The following is a 20,917-nucleotide window of genomic DNA, read 5'->3' as shown; positions in this document are numbered from 1 at the left end:
TCATGTGCTTAATTTGAGTGAGATTATAATTTATTTTATGCTCGGCGGTGAATGATAACATTATGAGGAAAACTGTCTTATTTCAACGAAATTTTGCCACATGTGTATCCACCAACTCGCATTGGAGCAGCGTGGTGGAACATTCTCCTAAACTTCTCCTCAAAGGGAGAGGCTCTTAGCCTAGCACTGGAAAATTTACAGGCCGTTACTGTATCCGTGACAACATAGACTAGTTTATAAAAAAAAAAGCAAATGAACGAAACCGCAGTCAATAAAACGAACTGAGTATTTGTATGCAGCACGTATACGTGACCTAGTGACATCAGTAATGAAATACAAGAACGATATTTTACACAATTGCGATAGTAATGAGAGCAAATTCAATTCCGATATCGCATTAGGTCTCTTGATAGAAAACCTGTTCCAGCTCGTACTATAATTAGATCTATTTTCTAAAGATAGAGATTTTACATTATCTTATAATACACATAAAGAAACGTTTACTTGGAAGATTTATATCTTCACAATTGAAGCAATTTGTCATATAAACAAAAGTCGACTTAGAAGACTCAGAACTGGCGATCAGATGAGGCATTACCGTTAGTAAATTAATAAATTTAATTATAATTGATTTTAATAATAATTGTACTACATTTTGTCAAATGCATTAAATAAAGTTTTGTATAAAAACTTTGGAATACAGAAATATTTAAAATTTTGTTAAAATGCTTCGTTTAACAAAACGTTTATAGTCCGTTTAAAACAGTGACAAGCGTAGACAATACCTGTGTGAAACTCGAGGTGCACGTGACATTTACCCTCTTTACCTACAATGTATTTTATGCTACAAAACTCTTGCATTTTCATCATATAAATAACATACAGGTGACACTCATATTATTTGAACTGTATAACTAAAATAACCGAACATTTTCGTCAAGCAATACAAATACTGAGATATTTCATTGGTACCGAGAATCTATTTTGGATTATCTATATTTATAACAATATTTACAAAGTAATCTGATACCTTTTCTCATTATAGTTTCAATAATTATTTAAAGAAAAAGTAATTAAAGGTGTGAATGATGAATTTAAAATTTTTCTTGCCTTGTGTTTGTTTGTGTAGAAAAAGTTTTATATACTAGTTATGATATTTTTCGTACTCGAGGTTTGTATAATTCATAATTATGTACAATACAGATTTGTACTGTCAAGTATAATGGCGTATATTATTGCTTTTAAAAAGTAATATATATACATATATGTTTTGCACCACATACGTGCATAACTATATGTTTTAGTGTGTTCTAGAATACATTTTAGTAATTTCTAATAAACCTTTTACTATACAAAACATCGGTTTAATAGCACCCATACTAAAGCACTTACTTGTTATATTTACGTCCTTATAAAATTTATTTAAGGTCAGATACAGCGTATGTACAAGGATTAGGTTATCATCCTTCAATCCCTTTTACCGGGTCACCTGCCTGACGCCAGCTTTCTTCGTCCTTGGGGATGCTATTCCTGATTAATAGGTTACTCGGTTTGTGTTTCGGAGCCTGGACTCTATTTAATGTACTTGAAACCATACACTAAACTTACGTAGATTTTAGTGATAGCAATAATCAAGGAAATATATATTTAATCTTTTAAAAAGACAAAGCCTATTATATATATATATATGTGTCTGTTTGTAATATAATATTTTTATATGTCTCATTAATCTTTTATTTATAAGATTTCAGATGCCGAGTTATACGTGTATCTACTGTTTAGACGTCCATCAAAATATTCAATATCACGCTGAGTTACCAATGATAAAAATAAAAATAAATTCTCAACATAAAAACACATGATTCAATCCGTTGGAACGTTAATTTAAAGCCTTAATAGCACTAAAATTATCATGACTTAAAAGGATTTTAAATACTACATATCTCTAACTTAATTAACCAACTGGAACTGCATTGCACAACAAAATGATATTGCCTTCCTACGCCGGTAGACGCATAAAGAATAATGAAAAAGATTTTCTTTATTGCGGCCCGGCCATGCTGCAACTTTATCTGGTTACGGAGGGTCTTAATTAGATAACTTGAAGTTAGGTGCCCCCGCTCATACTGTTTGCTATAATATGAGCAACGGCTTTATTAAGGTTACCGCAGTTCATACTCAGTTAAATTCTCGTTGTTAAAAGTATTTCAACTTAAGTATTTCATGCATATTTACGTAATGTTTTTTTTTTTAATGAGATCACTTTTAAAGCGGCTCGGAGACAGCCAAATAAATAGTATCAGTATTTACGATTCGTTTAAGAATTTATTATTTGTTTTAAGTTCATGTTATATGTTAATATATTTCCGGTTCACATAAGTAAAATGTTTTACTCGAAGTACAATTATATTAGATTTAAATTCAAATTACAAACATCATAATAATTGTTGTGCAATAATTCGAAACTTTCATTTATTAACAATCTAAACGACTGATAATACAACAACAGTTCAAGACCCAGTTTGCGCACCATTGACTGGGAAGGTTGTATTAAAAATATGCTATGCACACATGTTTGGTCATCTAACAAGGCTTTTCTTTGTTAAGGGACTCATTATTCCAAAGAAATGTTGTATGTGCCATGTATTGATTTTAGTATGTATATACTTTATCAGGTACTTTATTTTGTTTGTATTGATACAAACAAAATTGATTATTATTATGTTTCAATTCATATTTTGGCTAATTTCTATCTATTCTACAAAAAAAAAATACACATATATTTAAGTTTGAAGAGAAAGAAACTTCGAAGCGCAGCTCAGTCGTATATAACTTTCGTATATTATATACTGAAATATTCTCCGAAACCAGTTTTATCCAAATTGGTTCAGTTGATTTTTTTAGTTAATTCAAGCATTCAAAGAACCTGATTAATTAAAGATAAAAGTTAACATTATAGGTAACTGCATTAAGAGATAACATTTGATGAATCAATATTAAATTTTGTATATTACCCTGCAGCTATAAAATTGAAGATAAGTATTCACGCTAAGCAAGTTAGTATTTTGTATGTAGGTTAATTAATTAGTTTTCAATTACATAAATATTACATTCATAACGCATTCATCTTTAAATAAATAAGTTTACCTAAATTAATATACTTGACTTTTTATTTGAATTTCAGAAATTATCAACCATAATCAACGAGCCAAATGTAGGTGCGCCAAAAAGGAGGAAAAAGAAAAAGGTTGAATGTAAATCCAAGTAGACGGCATTTTATATTTTCTGACGTAATTTTGTTGACTTCTTACTTCTGATGCAAGTGTGTATCCGATGCACCCTATCCAAATTTCTGATTAAAATTCCAATCACACGCTGCCAGAGGTTAAATAATGTGATAAATCCTCTAATCTGCTTCATGAAAACAGTAAATTTCTTCGAAATCCCTTTGTAATTTCATTATACAAAGTTTGTATTCAGGGTTGAACGCACATAAGTCCGACGATGAGTCTCTAGACAGCTAATGCGACGGACCTTTCCTGAGATTAAGTGAACAAATCCAGTCCAACGCTTCAATTAAAATTTGCATACTGTCACGCATTACAAGAGAAAATGTGCTTATGACCTTAAGGAATGATTACTTCATCAAAATATACGTCAAAATACCTTATTCTACATATAATTTAGCCTTAATAAATAATTATTTATTAAATGTAAATAGGACATCACATGTTATGCACCATTGAAGTTGCGATATATTAATATACCTACTACAAATATATTAACATTTAATAGTTGTATTTAAGTAATACGACTCGAAAATATAAGTGTGTTTGTGTCACTAAAAATTGCAAACAAAATGAATATAAAGAGTAACAAATAAAAAAATATTTGTACGAAGTATTTCGTTTTGGAGGATCAGTGAGCAGTGAAATAACATTGTATGTATATTATAAAATAATAACGTAAAACAAGGTATTGGATCAATTGCTTAAATCATGACTTATTTGTATTTTTAAACTACCAATAAGAAACACCGAAATTTCAATAAAAAATACGTTATATTTATCATCATCAGTTCAAATAATAGCTCTAGAATATTATAAAATAGTATACCGAGAAATATAGTTTGAATTATAAGCAACACAGCAGCGTCTGTAAATAAAATATGAACAAAAAACACGAGTTCAAAACAAACCTAAACCTTTATAAAAGTAGTTTGAAGCTTTGAAACCGATCGCTCACTGTCGTACCGTACTTCAGTCATGTTGTTGTTGAACCTTTGTTTATAAAATACCTACCTATTTTTGCAAGTACCTACTATCCACTCATAGTATATTTTATGTTCCAGTTTGAATAGTGAATAAGCCTGAAAATATAGGCACACAACATCTTAGTTCCTAAAGGTGTGGTCGCGTTGACGACGTAGATGGTTAATATTTCTTAAACAACAAAGTCGTTGGTAACCGTCACCACTGTAGTTACATAACTAACAGGTAATTTAACTTATTTAAATGCCTTTTTGTAAAGACATTATGAAAATTATCTGAATCTTGAATACAACATAATTACAAAAAAAATGCCATTTGTTTTTATGTAAATATTAATTAAATGATGATGAAAACAGTTTAATTATTTTATTAATAGTTTTTCAAAGTTCAATATGTTATAAATGTTGCGGCGTAATTACGAAGTAGCGTTATTTTGTTTTCTTTTATATATATACGCCATGTTAGCGCCGTTTTACTGTTTTCAAAATAAACTGCATCAAATTTTATCTGTTTGTAATTCGAAGTGTAGCATTTTATATTAGACCATAGAAAAAAATGTAGCGTATTTCAGTTTAGTTATCTATAAGTAGATAATTATATTTATAGACAAGAATATCGCGGACTTTTTACGAGACGTTTGTTATCTACAAATATATTAATATATAAATATAATAAAAATTAATATTGTGCTGTTTTTTGTATCGTTAGCGTGGGTACCAGAATTAGTCAATTTTTAAGAAATTTGCAACTTAAAATCTTACACTATATCTATAAAGATACAAACCAGTATAATATGAAAGTATGTACTATATTAATTGGATTAGCAGTTTTAGATTAATTCGAAAAGTACAAACAGACATACCTCACCTTTTACAATACCTACTAGTATAAGTTGGTTTCAATTAATACAAATTGGGTTAATTAAAAAAAATACGATTGAAATAATTCGTTAACAATAATACGATTTAAATATCAATTAATTGTACTAACCTACATACGTACCGTAAAAGTAAAATCAAACTTTTAACAATAATATTTTAGCTCATGTAACGAATACATTTAATCTGTCCTGTAAGAGTATTCATTATACAACGTATGTAAGTAAGTAATATATTATATATGTATAGCAATATAGTAAATAAATAAATAAATATTGGACAACAGTACATACTTTACTCTAATCCACTGTAAAATCCAAAGTAAAATATATATACTCACTGTATACTATACTTTATTTCATTAAGTACGTACAATAGCTTGTACTGCTTGAATTGAAGTTTTCAAAATGGCTACTTTTTTATGAACTGACTTTTTTATGGACGTATTTCTTTAAAAATGACGGACTCCATAAAATCCTCCAATGTATATATAAATATACCACAAGGAGGGATGAAAGTAACTTATTTCTGAGTTTAGATGGAACTCTCGAATTTCAATCTGAATGAAACTTACATATTATGTTTTATATTGAATCTGTAATCGATTCGCAATATTTCATAATCTTGGAACACATACGAATGAAATAATACTTACCTATTTATTCTGTTTTAGGTGTTTAAACATAACTGAAATACTATCTTTCATTTGGTCTTCTAAAAACTCCACTTTAGGGTCTTCATTACCATTTAAAGTGCGGCAAACGTTGGAACGCGATAAGAGATTATGCAAATTTAAATCAAATTGTTAGTGGCCAGAGATTTGTCCAACTAAGCCTTAGATGGGCTCCGCATACGTATCTAAGGTTTCTTTTATGTCCCAAGGAACCTTTCCGACTTTATATTTGAATTTGTTAAAATAAATTTTACTTTTCTTTTACTTAATTACTGTTTGCTACAGATGTAGACAAAGTCAGGGCCATTTTTTAATAAAGATTTGTTTTGTTGAGTTAACGGTATTCATTTGGCTTAGACAGATTTTTGGTGTTGTTTCATTTCCAAAAAACAATTCAGATAAACGCAAAATTGCACTAATTTGGATTGGTGATCCTAAAGAGAACAATAAGTGTGCTGTAAAAATTGATCACAATATTTTGATATATATATATTTATCCAACTCAATTATAATACCCTATCCTATATGAAAATTAAAGTTTATGAACAGGTTTTTTTGATACAAATAAGTACAAGGCAGACTGGCAAATGAGCATATAAGTGCTGCAAGTAAATTTAATCATCCCTCGCATGACGCATCGTTAATGCGCCATCAAACTTGGGAACTAAGACGGTATGTAGCTTGCGCCGGAAGTAACACTATCTCACTAACTGAAACACAACAGTATTGCTGCTTGCTGTGCCGGTAGAATATGTAATGGGTAGGTGGAATTGCTCAAAGAGCTCAAGTCCATTCTTTTTTTTATTATTTATTGAATAATATATAAAATTATTGTTACCTAGCCTTCTACTTTATTTTATATATTATAATACATACCTTTAAATTATCAAATGACGATGATTAGCAAAATTTGTTGACGCAATGAAATACAGAACCAAAACTACTACTTTATTGTATCCATTTACCTAGAGACAACCATATAAATTGTTATATGTATATAACAGAGACCAAGATATAACTTGTTTAAATTTAAATTGTTTGTTTTGAAGGGAAGGTTATCGCAATGCTGCTTATTTTTGTAATAATACAGTATATATATTTTATTATTTTTGCTTTAAATTGAACTACGTGCAATAAAATTGTTGAAGTCTGTTAAAATTTTCGATTTTTAGCCATACAAGCTTTATTGCATATGAAATAGTTTGAACTTGAACTATCCCAAGGTCATGTTCATCGGGCATACCGTGCCAGGATCGAAAGAAAACTTCTGAAAGTTTTTAGTGAATACCTATATATGTATATATACAGGTCAAGTCATACAGCTCGGTAGGAACAACTTCGAGTATGAAACCGATACATGAATTCGCTTGGGATGGGCAGGCATTTGACAACCTTCGTTAAGACCTAAGTCGCTGAAGTACTAATCCTAAGAATGAAAACTTCTTTAACTCTCTTTACGCTTAGAATCTGCCTTTCGTGTCTAAAGTTACAATAAATTAACTGTAAACCACAGTATAAAAATATCATGAAATTAACGAACATACTTAAAATTTAAAAAAAAACCAGTGCATCTGTAATAATAATAGGTATATTTTGTTTATGAGATTTCTAATAAAAACAATGAAAAAAAAAAAGGAAACGAAACGAAAAATAAACTTGCGTGTTTCCTATCAAAATTTTAGTCAAACATCCTGTCCTGACATCGTCAAAATTAACATGTGCTAAAAATTCAAAACATCTTGCCGTTCAAAATTTCAGTCTCCTAGTGCTGTCTGTAGATTAAGAGAACAGTTACTAGACAGGAAATGTGTGGCGGTCGATGTAAATGTGTTTGAAACATAATATATATATTTAGAAATATGAATGTGCAAATTAAATGCAAATAAATATTTATTATACAAGAATAATTTTATCAATCGATTTTTATACAAAAAATCACACCACTGAATATTGGCATTAATATCAGCATGCAGATTATATTGTCAAGCATTTCAGCACTTTACTTATTGCGATAGTTTAGAAACTATGCAATGTTGTATATTCTACTTTATTTTTAAGCCAATCTGAATTCATTGTTTATGTGAATAATTTTGTGATTATGTGACATCAATTAACTTGTCAGTCTGTGACTGAGTGATGGTGATAGACAAAATAATATGAAATGATATCGACGTTTTTAAATGCACTTCACCACCAACAGATGGCGCTAGCTATGAATATGTCTGTAAAATACATAACATAAATCGTAACAATGAATGATAGTTAACATTTATAAATATTTATTGGTTATATTTCTTTGTTTTCTCCCGGTGCACCGACGAGGAACCATCTTGTTCGCGCTTTCACCGCCATGTTCCTTACTAGCCTCTTTTTGTCATCGAGGGATGGCGCTAAATCTATTAAAATGTCCTGTTTGTAGGGTAGAAGTAATCTCGTGTCATATGAATTCGCTATATCGTAGAGACATTGTAAACTCTTTATTCTTACATCCTGAAATAATTTATAAATTATCATATATTCATATATATTTTGTATTCCATGTCCAAAGTTTAGTGTCAAATTTCACTACAAATAAAATGTATTATGTAAGGCTTTTTATATACGCGTCACTGCATTAAAAGCAGCACCGCCCCGACGATTTATTCCGTATGTAAAATAATTAAATAAACTCAAAACATTAAGTAATTAGTTATAAAATAAATGAAAAATTAAATAATTATTTTTTTAAACAAATTAATCCCATTCAAAACTTACCATCGATTTAACATACGTAGTCAAATTTATTATCCTAGGTAATATAGTCTGTAAGCTCTGAGCTAAAGCGACAGTTTTCGCCTGAACGAAATAAATGAGAATATCAATCATAACTATAAGTAAATCTTTATTGTCGTACTCCAGTGCATCTATAGCCAAGGAAGCAATCTGTAAAAAAATAATAATAATATTTTATAAATTCGAATAAGCTGTTCTCTATTAAACCATAAAGTAGTAAAAAGTCATAAGTAATATTTAGATGTTTTCAGTCGGTCCACAAAAAAAACTAAAGTCCATTCTACGAATCGGACACCAAGGGAAAAAAGCCATCGCACAACATTAGTCGAAACGCACGGCTAGATATAAACAAGACGAATCCGGCACATCAATGAGCGCACAAAGGCAATTCCTCATTTTGTGGAGCCTTAATAATTGAAAATATTTATAAACTCTGATGACAAAACAAAGATCTCTCTAGAGTTAAGTGATTTGAAATATTGAGTTATTTTATTTTATAAATCGGGCTTTGAGGAAGCCCATCTGGTTAGGTACAACCTAATACTAGGATATTCTACTGCGACATAACAACACATAGTATTATATGTTCCAGTTTGAAGGATGAGCAAGTCCGCGTAATAACAGACACAAGGGCTCTCAGTTCGTAGGCGGTGATGACCACATACCAACATGTGGCACATTTGGTCGCCCGCCTAACCACACAAAAAAAAGTAAAAATATCACCATATTAATATTAATTTTACATAATTTACAAACACCTACCTTATTTACTTCATTATTAAGTACACTTTTCGGCGTTTTCTCTAAAATATACGCCCAACTTAAAATGTAAGCCTCCTTAGTCTCCGGACAAATAGACATATTTTCAGTAATTTTTGTAAAAGTCAGGAACATCCTCTGTTTGTAAAGTAGACTTGTTCTGCAATGGTGACGAAAACTGAGACAGTCGGGGAAGTCTGTCATGATTATTTTTATAGCTTCCGATCCTTGCTGACTACATTCAGGATTTGATATCGATAACAGTATCTGAAATCACATTATGATATTATGAAATAATAACTCGACTTTAATCCTGTATAATAATAAATTATTCCATCCATGTAACATAGACGAGGTTATAAAATATTCAACATATTGATAAAATTCAAACGAAAAATATTTTCGGAAATGATATTGAACATTTAAATTACAATTTTGAGTGCACACCCACAGTTACAAAAGCAACCAAACTGTTGATTTCTAGCATAATTGTGTCACACATGAGTTTTACACTGAATTTAGTTAATTAACTCATGATGCTGCTTTATATCAAATGTATACACAAAGTCACAAACAAATAAAGGCAGACATTTATTTTATTAATTGCTATTGTTTAAGATAAAATTTTACTGGTCGTCCATACAATAAAAACATACCAATTAAATTATGGAAAATGTTTCTAATGATATTATTTCAGTTGTGTGTATTTACAATTATTAACCTGTCATAAAAACATAAACTACACTTAACCGTTTGTTAATATTTATCTTACCTTTTTCAGCCAAAATTGAAATAGATCACTGCCTCTCATAACAAGGGCCTTCGTAATCCATCCATACAAAAATATTAATCTTGGACAAATTTTCAAATCATCTCTATTACATGAGGATAAATTGTTCTTTAAGCCCTCATACATCAGTTCAAACTTTTGCCCATTCTCTGCTTTATTTAAAAAGTGTGCCATTAAATAACATGCTTTTAAACGTACCATATCTTTATCATTATTTAATGCAAGTCTTAGAGCTAAAGATAGGATTTCCTCGAAATGTTTATTGTACACATTTGGTCTTATTGATCTATATAAACATTCTAACATTTGGAAGTTTGCCTCGTTCATAGAACACTTTTCAATAAGAGCGCTTGTGTGATTTGATAAAATATTTAGCTGCTTATCCGCAGGTAGGCTACAAATTGTATTGGATACTAAAGAGTAACCATGTTCCAATGATTCATTAGATGTCGCAATTTCACTATACAGCCAAGTTAGTACAGAATCTATTAAGCCATGATCACTCTCTATTTGGGCTACTTTATCATACGAATATAAACTCGAATTAGATATCGAGCTGCTTAATGCTTGGATAACTTTAGAAGCTTCTTCATTACTTGAAGATATGACTTTAAGCATTTCTCCAATGATTACTTTAGTGAAATCATCAATACTAGCCAGACTTGATAGGAGATTAAGACGTTTCTGTAATGCAGTTTTATCTTGAATCAAATTTTCTAGGTCACATTTTCCTTTAACAACAAAGTCCATTATTAATTCCGGATACTTTCTTGCAATTGCATGTACAGTTTCTACACTAACGCTTAGTACTTCATCATCTTCTAAGTGTTGAATGTTATATGATAAAATTTCCACAAATGGTACAACAAGATCAATTTTAAGAGCATCCTTTGCTCTAATAAGTGTCCTAAATCCTACAACTTGGTATTCTTTTGTTCTTTCACTAGCTGCTGTCAAACACAACTGAGGTATTTCATCAACTTGTTTCTGGATTTGATCCAGGACCCCCCAATGTTGGGCCAACTCATACAAATCTCCTAAAAATTCTATACTCGCTATTTGAAGTTTTGAAGATGTTTTGAATTCATAATAGGCAAGAACTGCAGGGATCATTGCTTTCGTAATTATTTCGCACGACTCTTTCGACGCATTAGCTGCCGTCAGTAATATTTTTGTTGCTTGTACAAATTGTGCTACAGTTGTGGATTCTGCTAGTGCTGTTTGCATGGAAATGAGTATCCCTTTAATGAAATTCTCAAAAGATTGATCCGTATTAGCTGTTGTAGACAATTTGGACACTAGTGCAGATAGAGATTCATGAGCAGCTAGTTTTAGGACATCATCAGTTTTATGTGATATCTCACGTTGTAGAGATGACCATAAAGCTTTTAGAAATGGTCCATAGCTTTCTGCCTTAAATGTTTCACAACTTTTTGTCTGGAATAAAAAAGAAAAACATTTAGATTAACTTAACGTTTCAGACGTTATTCTATACTTTAGTAAGAAAACAACTTACCAATAAAACAAGCGAATCAATTTTAGCTACTCTTAAACTAGAGTCTAACTTTTCTATTAACAAAACTAAACAATGCTCAGCGAATTCAGGAATTGCGTACAAACATGGGCACAGGGCTGCTGCCAAATCATTTCTCGTTACTGGCGCCGGATCATTCGGGGAAGGATGGAAATCAATTGGATAATAACAAGATATAACTTCAAACATTTCTTCAACTAAATGCCCTAAAGGAATTTGTGCTAGAAATTTTGGCAGAAAATTAAAGAGAAACAGCAAATTACGAGGATCACGTTCACCATCCATTGATGATATTACTCCATATATAAAGTCTGGACCAAGTGTTTTCATATCTGAAAAAAGAAATCTTGCTCTACAACTTTCCTGTTAAACAGCAGACAAAAGAGGGTTTAAAAAAAAGTAGCCTCTGTCCATCTATGTGACTTATGATATCTCTGTACCAAATTTTATCAAAATCAGTTCAGTGGTTTAGCCATCAAAGCATAACACGAAGACAAGCAGAGTTAATATCTTGATAATATTAGTAAAGAAGTGTAGATTGTATAGACAAACTTTAGTTTAGAATTAGCCGAAAGTCATTAAAATCATGAATACAACATGTAAATAATATACGTACATTTATTTCATATAACAAAGCATCCCATTCATAAAAGACAAAAACAATTATTTTCAATTAACCAAAAACTAGTTTTGAAAGCATGAGATAGACATATACCACCTGGACAGACAGCAGTAAGCGACTTTGTTTTATACTATGTAATAATTACATAGCAGGTAACTATAGGTATATAAAGATAAGATGTTACATATTCTACATAACATTATAATAAAAAAGACACCTATTACATAAATATATTTTTTTGTTAATCTGCATGTTATGTATTACATATTTTTTGAATTTTTGTATTGTAATTTTGTGTGGAATTAAATAAAGCTGTAATAATAATAATTATTATTACATATTCTATTATAAAAAAAGACTTTAGAATTTTTATGCAACCTGGCACCACAGAATTAGAAAAGAATATTTCTGAGAGCTATTAATAAATAGAAGCTCTGTAAATCTCAGATCATGTGATAACATAAAGACTTAAGCTTGATTTTCACAGGGCCAGTTTCAAACCACCTGGTAATAACCTACTGTACAGACTATACTTCATTCTAGTGTTCTGTCACATTTCCAACATGTTCTCACTACTACATAGCAGACAGCTGCTGTGTTACTAGTTCTGACTATGTAGTTTTTGGTCTATTGCATTTCTACAAGGCCAGAACAGTGGTCACATGAGTGACATGGATGATAACTGCATTATTGTAATTTAAAAAAAATTATGACTATTGGTGATACTCCATGATAAACATTTGTTAGGTATCCTTAAGGCCAGGAGAGAAAGAAAAAATATGGACCATTTTTTGATAACAGAAAATAAATATAGGAAAGTACCATGATGAAGAATAAATCTGACATTGCCCAGGCTTACATTGTCAGTCTGCACTGACTAGTCACTGTAGAAATTGTAATCACAAGGGGCGATTGTTGGACCAGTATCTCACTTTGTGTGGGAGGTTAATAGACAGTGAAATCAAAAAAATAATTAAATAGCAAACCAAAAGTCACTCACTGGTTGGAACTGGCTCAACTTTGTTTTCATGGACCCATAGCTGTCAGACTAACTGACCTTCACTGACTGCCAGAAACTGTGTCCTTGAGAACTAGGCTTAAAATCTAAGTAGAAATAAACCTTGACCTGTCTACATACTAACAATATACTACTTAGCATATTCAGTTTGATATATTTTACATCCATTAAACAGACGAGTGAAGGTTGTTTCCTATTCAGATCCTCTACGATTAAATAATTTCCATAGATTTTGTCCTTTTCTACACATGAATATACAAAACTAAACATAAGAATCAGTAATTTTGACTGATATTTTTAAATACTGTAATATTCATTTCTATTTCTATTAAATGATAAGAAAGTATGGTACAGTAAATTAAAATTAAATTCAGTGAAATAAAATCTAATTAAGATTCTATACTTACATTGAACATCCTTTTCCAATAACTTTGATATTGTCAAATAAATATTATATCTGTCTTGTCTCACTTGTGATTGGCAAGCTACCTCTCTAAACAAAACATTAAAATATTCACCGCTTAACTGTACACTATAGTTTTTCATATCAATAATATAGAGGTAGCCTTCTAAAACAGCAGGTATTACTTTGTGGTTATCTTTTAAGCGATCTATATAAAATTTTGATATAAATTTGATTTGCATATCTGTTAAAAAATCTTTAGGAATCTCTTGTAATATTTTTGTAAAAAATCTCATTCCTCTTTCTCTGTTGTCCACTTCTTTATTTGTTAATACACCAGCCATATTTTCGACTAGGATAGTTATTTGAAGCCGACCTGACATGATATCTGAAAATTAATTAAACTATTTGTTTTAATTTAACACTATAATATACGATTACTATATTCGTCAAGTAAAACTTTGTATTCATGTTAACCCGAAAAATAATATTAATCTTACCTGTTACTATACTGTGTGTTTGTTCAAAAATATCATTGTTCTTTATAATTTCGTCAGCCAAATCCGAACTAAACCAAACAGGCTCCATTGTCGCAAATTTTGTTTTATATAATGTAGATTTTTATAAGATTTTATAAAAACGAATTATAAATTTTCTTAACACTATAAATTTATATCTTTGCAATAAAATTTATAATAATTTAGACATAGACCATTATTTAGAATTAGAAATCATTTTGTATAACTTAAACTGTTGAAAATACGGAATTGGTAAATTTTAGGTTATTGTTTCTTGTGTCATTAGTAATTTATTGAATAGTGAAAGTGACATCACAATTTACATCAATTACGCGAGATAATATGTCCCACTAAATAAAAATTGTCTGTGTTAATTAAATGAGTTTATACTACCGCTACAATTACAGTTATAATATAATTATAATTTAAATGTGTAATAATTTAATGCTTATTAATACCACTGTGTACTGTTAGTCAGTTAACACAAGTTTTATTAAATCATTCTGCATGTGAGGTGCACATGTTGTCAGCCAAACGATAAGAATACAAAAATTACATATCAAAATATGTATAGCTTTAAAATACTATTTTATATTAACAGATATCAACTCAATTAATAATTGTGCAACATTAAATTACAACACACTTAAAATTATACTGGCAATATGAAATCCTGAATTTTATTTTGACATTGACATAAAAACAACGTGATTTTGATGTTATTTAGGAACAGTAAAAGTGATGCAATCTCGTATTTAAAATTTGTTTTTCTGAAACAATAGTACAATGTCTCGAAAATCATTAATTGACTTTGTAGTAAAATATCACAAGCCACGTCTATTAAACAACGTGGTATGTTTTCCAAGTAATGGCAATTCATTTTTCGGAAGGCGATTTTTAATCCCAACTGCTGCATCAACGCCAAAAATTCAATCACCAAGAAATTTCAGTACCTCATATTCAAAACTAAACGAAGTCCAGCTTACTAATGAGCCAAAGAAGACAGACGGAAAGTTTCAGTTGATGTTTACATGTAAAAAATGCAATACTCGAAATTCAAAGTTCATTACAAAACTAGCGTACTACAAAGGTGTTGTAATTGTTATATGTGACGGTTGCGATAATAAACATCTTATTGCCGATAATCTGAACTGGTTCACCGATATGAATGGAAAGAAAAATATTGAAGATATCATGGCAGAAAAGGGGGAGACTGTACAGAAGATTATGTCAAATGATTTAGAATTTATAGCCAATGAAATTGTTAGTAATATTGAAAAGAAAGCATTGGATGGATAGGTTTTTTTATTTTATTTCAAATAAATTAATGTAAAGTGTACATTAATTTATTTGAAATATAAGTTAACATACAGAAAAGAGAATTTTCTAAACTTAAACATGTGGTTATAATTAAATGTTTCAAGCTTTTTAGTAGTTCAGGGTTGTTGACTTCTTATTCTACTTTTTATATTTCATTGAAAGTTATTGCAACTATGGAATTAAAATTTAGTTTCTGATATATTTATTAACATTTTACATAAATATGTTATAACAATAAATTTAGTTAATAGTCATATTATACTTACATTATTATATTACATATAAATCATTATTATTAGTCCTGTATACATTTTTACTGAATTGTTAATAATTGTGAAGATCTGACTAATACTGATGTCAGCTCTTTAAAAAAAAAAATCATCAACTTCAAATCATTACAAGGTTAAAATAGATAGAAGTTTTATTGCTATCTTTAATAATTAATACTTGTTTAATTATGTCCCTTCAAGGTCTCTACAGTTAAAACAATTTTATTAGTGAACTGAATATGTTGAGGTAATTAAAATAAAACATTAATTTAATGATTACATGACTTATTTTATTTTATTATATGGCTGACATAGTAAAAATATAATAGACAAACTTTTGAGTAAGTATCTTAGCAAATGACATATTACAAATGAATTATGCACTATATAAGACAGCACCATAGTGCTAATAGAAATTATTGTACTTAACTTGGCACCAGATGGTAAACATTAATATTAAATCTAAGTAACATTAGTTTACATGTAAAAAAGGAAACATTCAAATTATCCAAAAAAATATTTATTTAATCTATAATAATGTTTTTCCTATTTTCATAATATTCAAAAAAACTATATATTCTTATAACTTGCTCAGTAAAGAAATATTCCTATCCACCTCTACTGTTATTACATACTTTTATTTTTAAATTTACATGTAAACTAACAAAAATAAGGCACATATAAATCACATTGTAATAATCTCTAAATATCTTGTGCATCTAAATAATATACTTTAAAAACACTATCTAGATTATAAAGATTTCTTAGAAATATAAAAAATATCAAAATGGGAATGCTACAACAGTCTCAAATTTTAGATAATACTTTTAAAACAATTCAACAAGCTTTATTTTACAAAAAATAATGATTCAATTTATGAAATTCATGTAATGTATAAGTTACTGAAAATAAAATTACTATTAACACATGCTATTAGATATTTTCTTATAAACATGTCATGATTAAAATAACATAGATACATAGGTTTATTTTAAATTGGAAAGTATTAGTAGTAAATAACTTGGGAATGCTTAATAATTTCACAGTATATCAATATCACTTATATAGAATGTAAGTTAAACTGTAATTTTCAGTCTTTAGGATCCAATTTCATTGACAATATTTTTGATTACACTATTTTTGGACGGCTTATAATTGCATAATCAGTTCCATTCCAATTAGAATGGGTAATATCTTCCAACCCAACTTGGTTTTGAAGAATCTGAGCTTGAGCAGCTGTTGGTACTTGGGGTCCAGGAGTGTTTGGTTTTCTTATCATACCATAACCTAAATGAGAATCATCAGCCAACCTTGCTGTTTGCATAACATTTTCCACTTCATCATAATCATTCCAAGTGTCTTTACTTTTGGGCTCACTGAGAGCCAAAGTTGTTGGCCTGGCTTCTATCTTCTTATACCTAGATGATTTGTTTAGTTTACTTGTTGAACCAAAGTATTGTAACCTGTCATAATTTTCATCCTCCGGATCAACAACAGAGCTAGGTAAGAGAATAATCCTTGAAGATTCAGGTCCAGATGTGTTTAAATTATCCTGAGATCTGGATATAAGCTTCATGCAATTTGGAGTATCAGCTAGATTTGGAGTAAATTCAATATGATCTGGGTCATCAATTCCTAAAGTCCTCCAAGCTTCACTTCTTACTTCTACTTTGTCATATGGCACAGATGGGGGACTATGTTCTCGCTTTACTTGATCTATTGGTTCATAGTTGTCTAGCTTTTTATATCGTCCAAAGTCAATACTCTCGTCTGATGAACTTGGCAGATCTTTACTTATTTTTTGAAGATTTATAATTTTACGAGGAGGCTTTTGTGGTTTCGGTTTGAGTGCAGGTTTAGGCATCAACAGTGGTGCAGTATCTCTATCAGTGCTGCCAGACTGATGACTTGAAACTGATGCTGTTTTAAAGGAAAGAGAACTTAGGTTCAGATCATCTGCTCTAGTTCCTACTAGAGGACTTTTTGATCCAGGACAACAAAATTCAGGACTGTTAAGGTTATCATTACCAATCATTTGTTTCATCGTCTTCATTTTAAGAGATAGACACTTAAATATTTCCGATTGATTAGGATGTTCTAGATGAAAAATGCCTTCCCCTGTATCACATTTTCTGCCAGCTTCAAATGTAAATTTACCCTGTCTATAACCATATCGTCTAATGTATCTATATGGCCATGTTGCATAAAGCTTGTTATCATTGACATCTCTTAATTCAATAGCAGTTGCAGTTAAGAGAAGGAGGTATCTAATTGGTTCGAATCCACATCTTGTTGACGCATCAGAAGTACACATTTTTACTGAAAATACTCCTTCACCTGATGAACAGTACAAGTCATTGTCTTCATCACAACTAATGGGGCTGATATCTCTCCCTTTGAAAGCAACAGATTGTAAAGCAGTCACCCATTCTAATGTTTCTGCTTCTGATTGGGCACTGACTTGCTGAGTGTGTGACTTAGTCAGTATAGTTATTGTGTTTGGACTAGAATGTGTAATTTTTATGCAATTTTCAAGAGTCAAAACTTTTGGAATTGCGCCAGATGTTACATCATCTTTATTGTCGTAAATTTCAAGGCGTTCGATACCCTGTATGCTAGCATTGAATAGCATACAGTGTTTCTGTTGCCAATTTTTCTGAAAAAAGTAAATAATATACAAAATATATTTTTGCTACCATTATGTTGATATACACAATAAAAATTACGTTTACAACACATAATATGTAATATCAAATTTAGGATTTATTGAGTTAAATTAACGAAAGTATAACGAATTATTCAGAATATTAATTAGTATTCAGAATGACACTTTAATTGTAACAAATAGGAAATGCAAACAAATGAATTTCCGCTTGTTATACGTACAAACTTACTGAATTCGTAATCAGCATGCAGTAATTCTACATGTACACATATTTCGAAGTCCTGACTCATTAGAAAGCATATTGTCATAACTGTATCATGCCTCGTGTTTGTTTCTGTTTATTACTTACCTTATAAATCTATAGTTTTTTTGTAAATTATTTATAAGCATTAGAACAACTAAGGTACCTTTTTAGGGAATTTACTAAACATGTTTCCTCCCGCTGGTGGAAATAATAAACATCCCGATTTTATTTCATCGTCCTGTTCCATAGTGATATTTAATTTTTTAAACAATATATATATTGTTCACGGTTATATTAAACACATCACATTCAATTTCTTGATAAAAAATGCAGGTAATTTCAAATATTAATATTTTTAAATTTCACACGGAAGACAATATTTTGTGTTATGTACCTACTCTGAAGTGCAATGCAAAATGCAATATTAGATGACAGCTAATATAGATAAATAATACTAGGAAGTTCACAGACTTGACAAGTTAATTTTATTCAAACACGCGGGAATTTTTAAAGAGAAAATATATATTTAGCGTACAGAAGTGAAATAGATTAAAAAAAAGACAAGAATATAAGTTAGTTTAAACAATTTAGTTATCTTAACATAAATAAATCACCAAATCATACATATTGAAGTAAATTACTTACTCAGTTGAGCTTACAAATCCAAATAAAACACAAATAACACTTTTAATGTGAATGTTAATTATTTGTCTTGTGACCTCTTCTAGTTGGTATAGGCAATAAACTTTAACATAAGTATAAATCAACTTGGGGACTGCAGTTCCTATATGTAATTATTATACAGACTGTATAATAATTATAACATTTATTTGGTGCCTACAAATCTTGTAATCCACAACTATAATACAACCAATCCGAAGACTAATCGATGACAGTCTGTCATTGGGATTGTCAGATGTCAGAACTCAACTACTCAGTCAGTTGTCACTTGTCATACTTAACCGGGTAGGAAATTGGAATACATTTTTGCTAATGTTTCTATAAATTCTATTATATTGCATTTATTCGAAAATAAAGAATCAGGATGTCAAATAATGTTAATCCACTAGCAGGAACAGCACATTTGTTGGACGAATTGGACAGTAGGTTCATCAGTTATAAAGTTAAAATTTTATATTTTACATTTAATTATACATTCATGATAATAAACTTTATTTCATTAAGAAAAACTCATGGTGTTGCTGCGCGATGGCAGGACATTGATCGGCTATTTACGCTGCGTGGATCAGTTTGCAAATTTAGTTTTACACAAGACAATAGAAAGGATTCACGTCGGCCGGGAATACGGTGATATTCCGCGAGGTATATTTATTGTTAGAGGAGAAAATGTTGTCCTATTAGGTGAAATTGTAAGTACTTTACTTTTAACCAATATTTACTTTTTTAATACATTTAAAACAATAATAAAAAAAAAATACCACTTTGTACCGTTTAACAATATTGTTTTCAAATCTTAATTATTAAGATTAACTGTTGTTTTTTATTACTACTTACTTTGTTGTGGGTTGGATGATCTTTGTTTACTTATGTTTTTAATGCATTAATATGTTATTGTGATATAATCTTCTACATAGAAAGTGAGTTATACTATGCATATTCAAGAATTGATAATTCTTTCAGGATAAGGATAAAGAAGATAGTCTGCCATTGACAGAAGTATCAGTTGATGATATCCTAGATGCTCAAAGAAGAGAACAAGATGCTAAAATAGAACAACAGAAATTACTTTCAAAAGCGCTCAAAGAAAGGGGACTTAATTTATTAGCCGACTTGGGTCATGATGATATGTTTTAATATACATAACTACAATAAATCATTACTCAACACCAAAATATCTTACTGTGCTAGAGGTTAAGATCTAAAATTTTTAATATAAATTTAATGAATTTGAGTTCCAACTTTTTCTTACTTTATTTTCTGTCAATAGTTTTTCCTTTAAGAGTATCTGTTTATTAAATTTAAATATATTTTGCCTTTTTCTACATCATACTTAACAAATTATATGTGGTTCTGCTGTGGTCGAATGGAGCCCCAAAAACGTAAAACAATTGTCAATGAGGGTATTAGGTAGGTTTAGTGATCACAAAAAGTACTGCCTAAAGGTGGCCAGGAAACTATGATTATTATTGAGAATGATCATATAACTTATACATCATAATA

General features: G+C 29.9%; 4 protein-coding genes across 5 annotated transcripts; 2 read left to right on the top strand and 2 right to left on the bottom strand.

Moving 5' to 3' along the window:
* Positions 1-8,078: 8,078 nt before the first annotated feature.
* LOC113400873 (MMS19 nucleotide excision repair protein homolog) lies at positions 8,079-14,541 on the bottom strand. The gene is made up of 7 exons (XM_026640547.2): positions 14,221-14,541; positions 13,725-14,108; positions 11,660-12,009; positions 10,126-11,580; positions 9,357-9,620; positions 8,577-8,744; positions 8,079-8,312 (listed from the first exon to the last, which is right to left on the bottom strand). Exons 1-7 carry the CDS (start codon positions 14,306-14,308, stop codon positions 8,109-8,111), a joined length of 2,913 nt encoding a protein of 970 aa, XP_026496332.2. The 5' UTR covers positions 14,309-14,541; the 3' UTR covers positions 8,079-8,108.
* A 371-nt stretch (positions 14,542-14,912) lies between these two features.
* Positions 14,913-15,589, top strand: LOC113400879 (DNL-type zinc finger protein-like). Its single transcript, XM_026640554.2, has one exon. The coding sequence runs from the start codon at positions 15,025-15,027 to the stop codon at positions 15,535-15,537; it is 513 nt and encodes a 170-aa protein (XP_026496339.1). The 5' UTR covers positions 14,913-15,024; the 3' UTR covers positions 15,538-15,589.
* A 506-nt stretch (positions 15,590-16,095) lies between these two features.
* On the bottom strand, positions 16,096-19,157 carry LOC113400876 (docking protein 3). 2 transcript variants are annotated; one of them, XM_026640552.2, is made up of 2 exons: positions 18,900-19,157; positions 16,096-18,483 (listed from the first exon to the last, which is right to left on the bottom strand). In XM_026640552.2, exons 1-2 carry the CDS (start codon positions 18,981-18,983, stop codon positions 16,957-16,959), a joined length of 1,611 nt encoding a protein of 536 aa, XP_026496337.1. In that variant the 5' UTR covers positions 18,984-19,157; the 3' UTR covers positions 16,096-16,956. The 2 variants fall into 2 exon arrangements, with proteins under 2 accessions (XP_026496337.1, XP_064072278.1); XM_064216208.1 differs by having other exon boundaries at positions 18,842-18,996.
* Positions 19,158-19,660: 503 nt separating this feature from the next.
* Lsm1 (Like Sm 1) lies at positions 19,661-20,648 on the top strand. Its single transcript, XM_026640555.2, has 3 exons — positions 19,661-19,839; positions 19,922-20,106; positions 20,378-20,648. Exons 1-3 carry the CDS (start codon positions 19,782-19,784, stop codon positions 20,549-20,551), a joined length of 417 nt encoding a protein of 138 aa, XP_026496340.1. The 5' UTR covers positions 19,661-19,781; the 3' UTR covers positions 20,552-20,648.
* The last annotated feature ends 269 nt before the right edge of the window (positions 20,649-20,917 follow it).

Source organism: Vanessa tameamea, chromosome 11 (genome assembly GCF_037043105.1).
Source record: "Vanessa tameamea isolate UH-Manoa-2023 chromosome 11, ilVanTame1 primary haplotype, whole genome shotgun sequence".
NCBI lineage: Eukaryota > Metazoa > Arthropoda > Insecta > Lepidoptera > Nymphalidae > Vanessa > Vanessa tameamea.
Note: the sequence above shows the minus strand (reverse complement) of the source record. Positions and strands in the feature narration are given on the sequence as shown.

Excerpts from the sequence above, each read along its gene's own strand:
- LOC113400873 (XM_026640547.2), bottom strand. The coding sequence starts at position 14,308 with ATGGAGCCTGTTTGGTTTAGTTCGGATTTGGCTGACGAAATTATAAAG. Across the intron at positions 14,109-14,220 it reads AACACACAGTATAGTAACAG|ATATCATGTCAGGTCGGCTT; the intron begins GTAAGATTAATA and ends ATTAATTTTCAG. Across the intron at positions 8,313-8,576 it reads CTACGTATGTTAAATCGATG|GATGTAAGAATAAAGAGTTT; the intron begins GTAAGTTTTGAA and ends AAATTATTTCAG.
- LOC113400879 (XM_026640554.2), top strand. The coding sequence starts at position 15,025 with ATGTCTCGAAAATCATTAATTGACTTTGTAGTAAAATATCACAAGCCA.
- LOC113400876 (XM_026640552.2), bottom strand. The coding sequence starts at position 18,983 with ATGGAACAGGACGATGAAATAAAATCGGGATGTTTATTATTTCCACCA. Across the intron at positions 18,484-18,899 it reads TTAGTAAATTCCCTAAAAAG|AAAAATTGGCAACAGAAACA; the intron begins GTACCTTAGTTG and ends TACTTTTTTCAG.
- Lsm1 (XM_026640555.2), top strand. The coding sequence starts at position 19,782 with ATGTCAAATAATGTTAATCCACTAGCAGGAACAGCACATTTGTTGGAC. Across the intron at positions 19,840-19,921 it reads TTTGTTGGACGAATTGGACA|AAAAACTCATGGTGTTGCTG; the intron begins GTAGGTTCATCA and ends TATTTCATTAAG. Across the intron at positions 20,107-20,377 it reads TTGTCCTATTAGGTGAAATT|GATAAGGATAAAGAAGATAG; the intron begins GTAAGTACTTTA and ends TAATTCTTTCAG.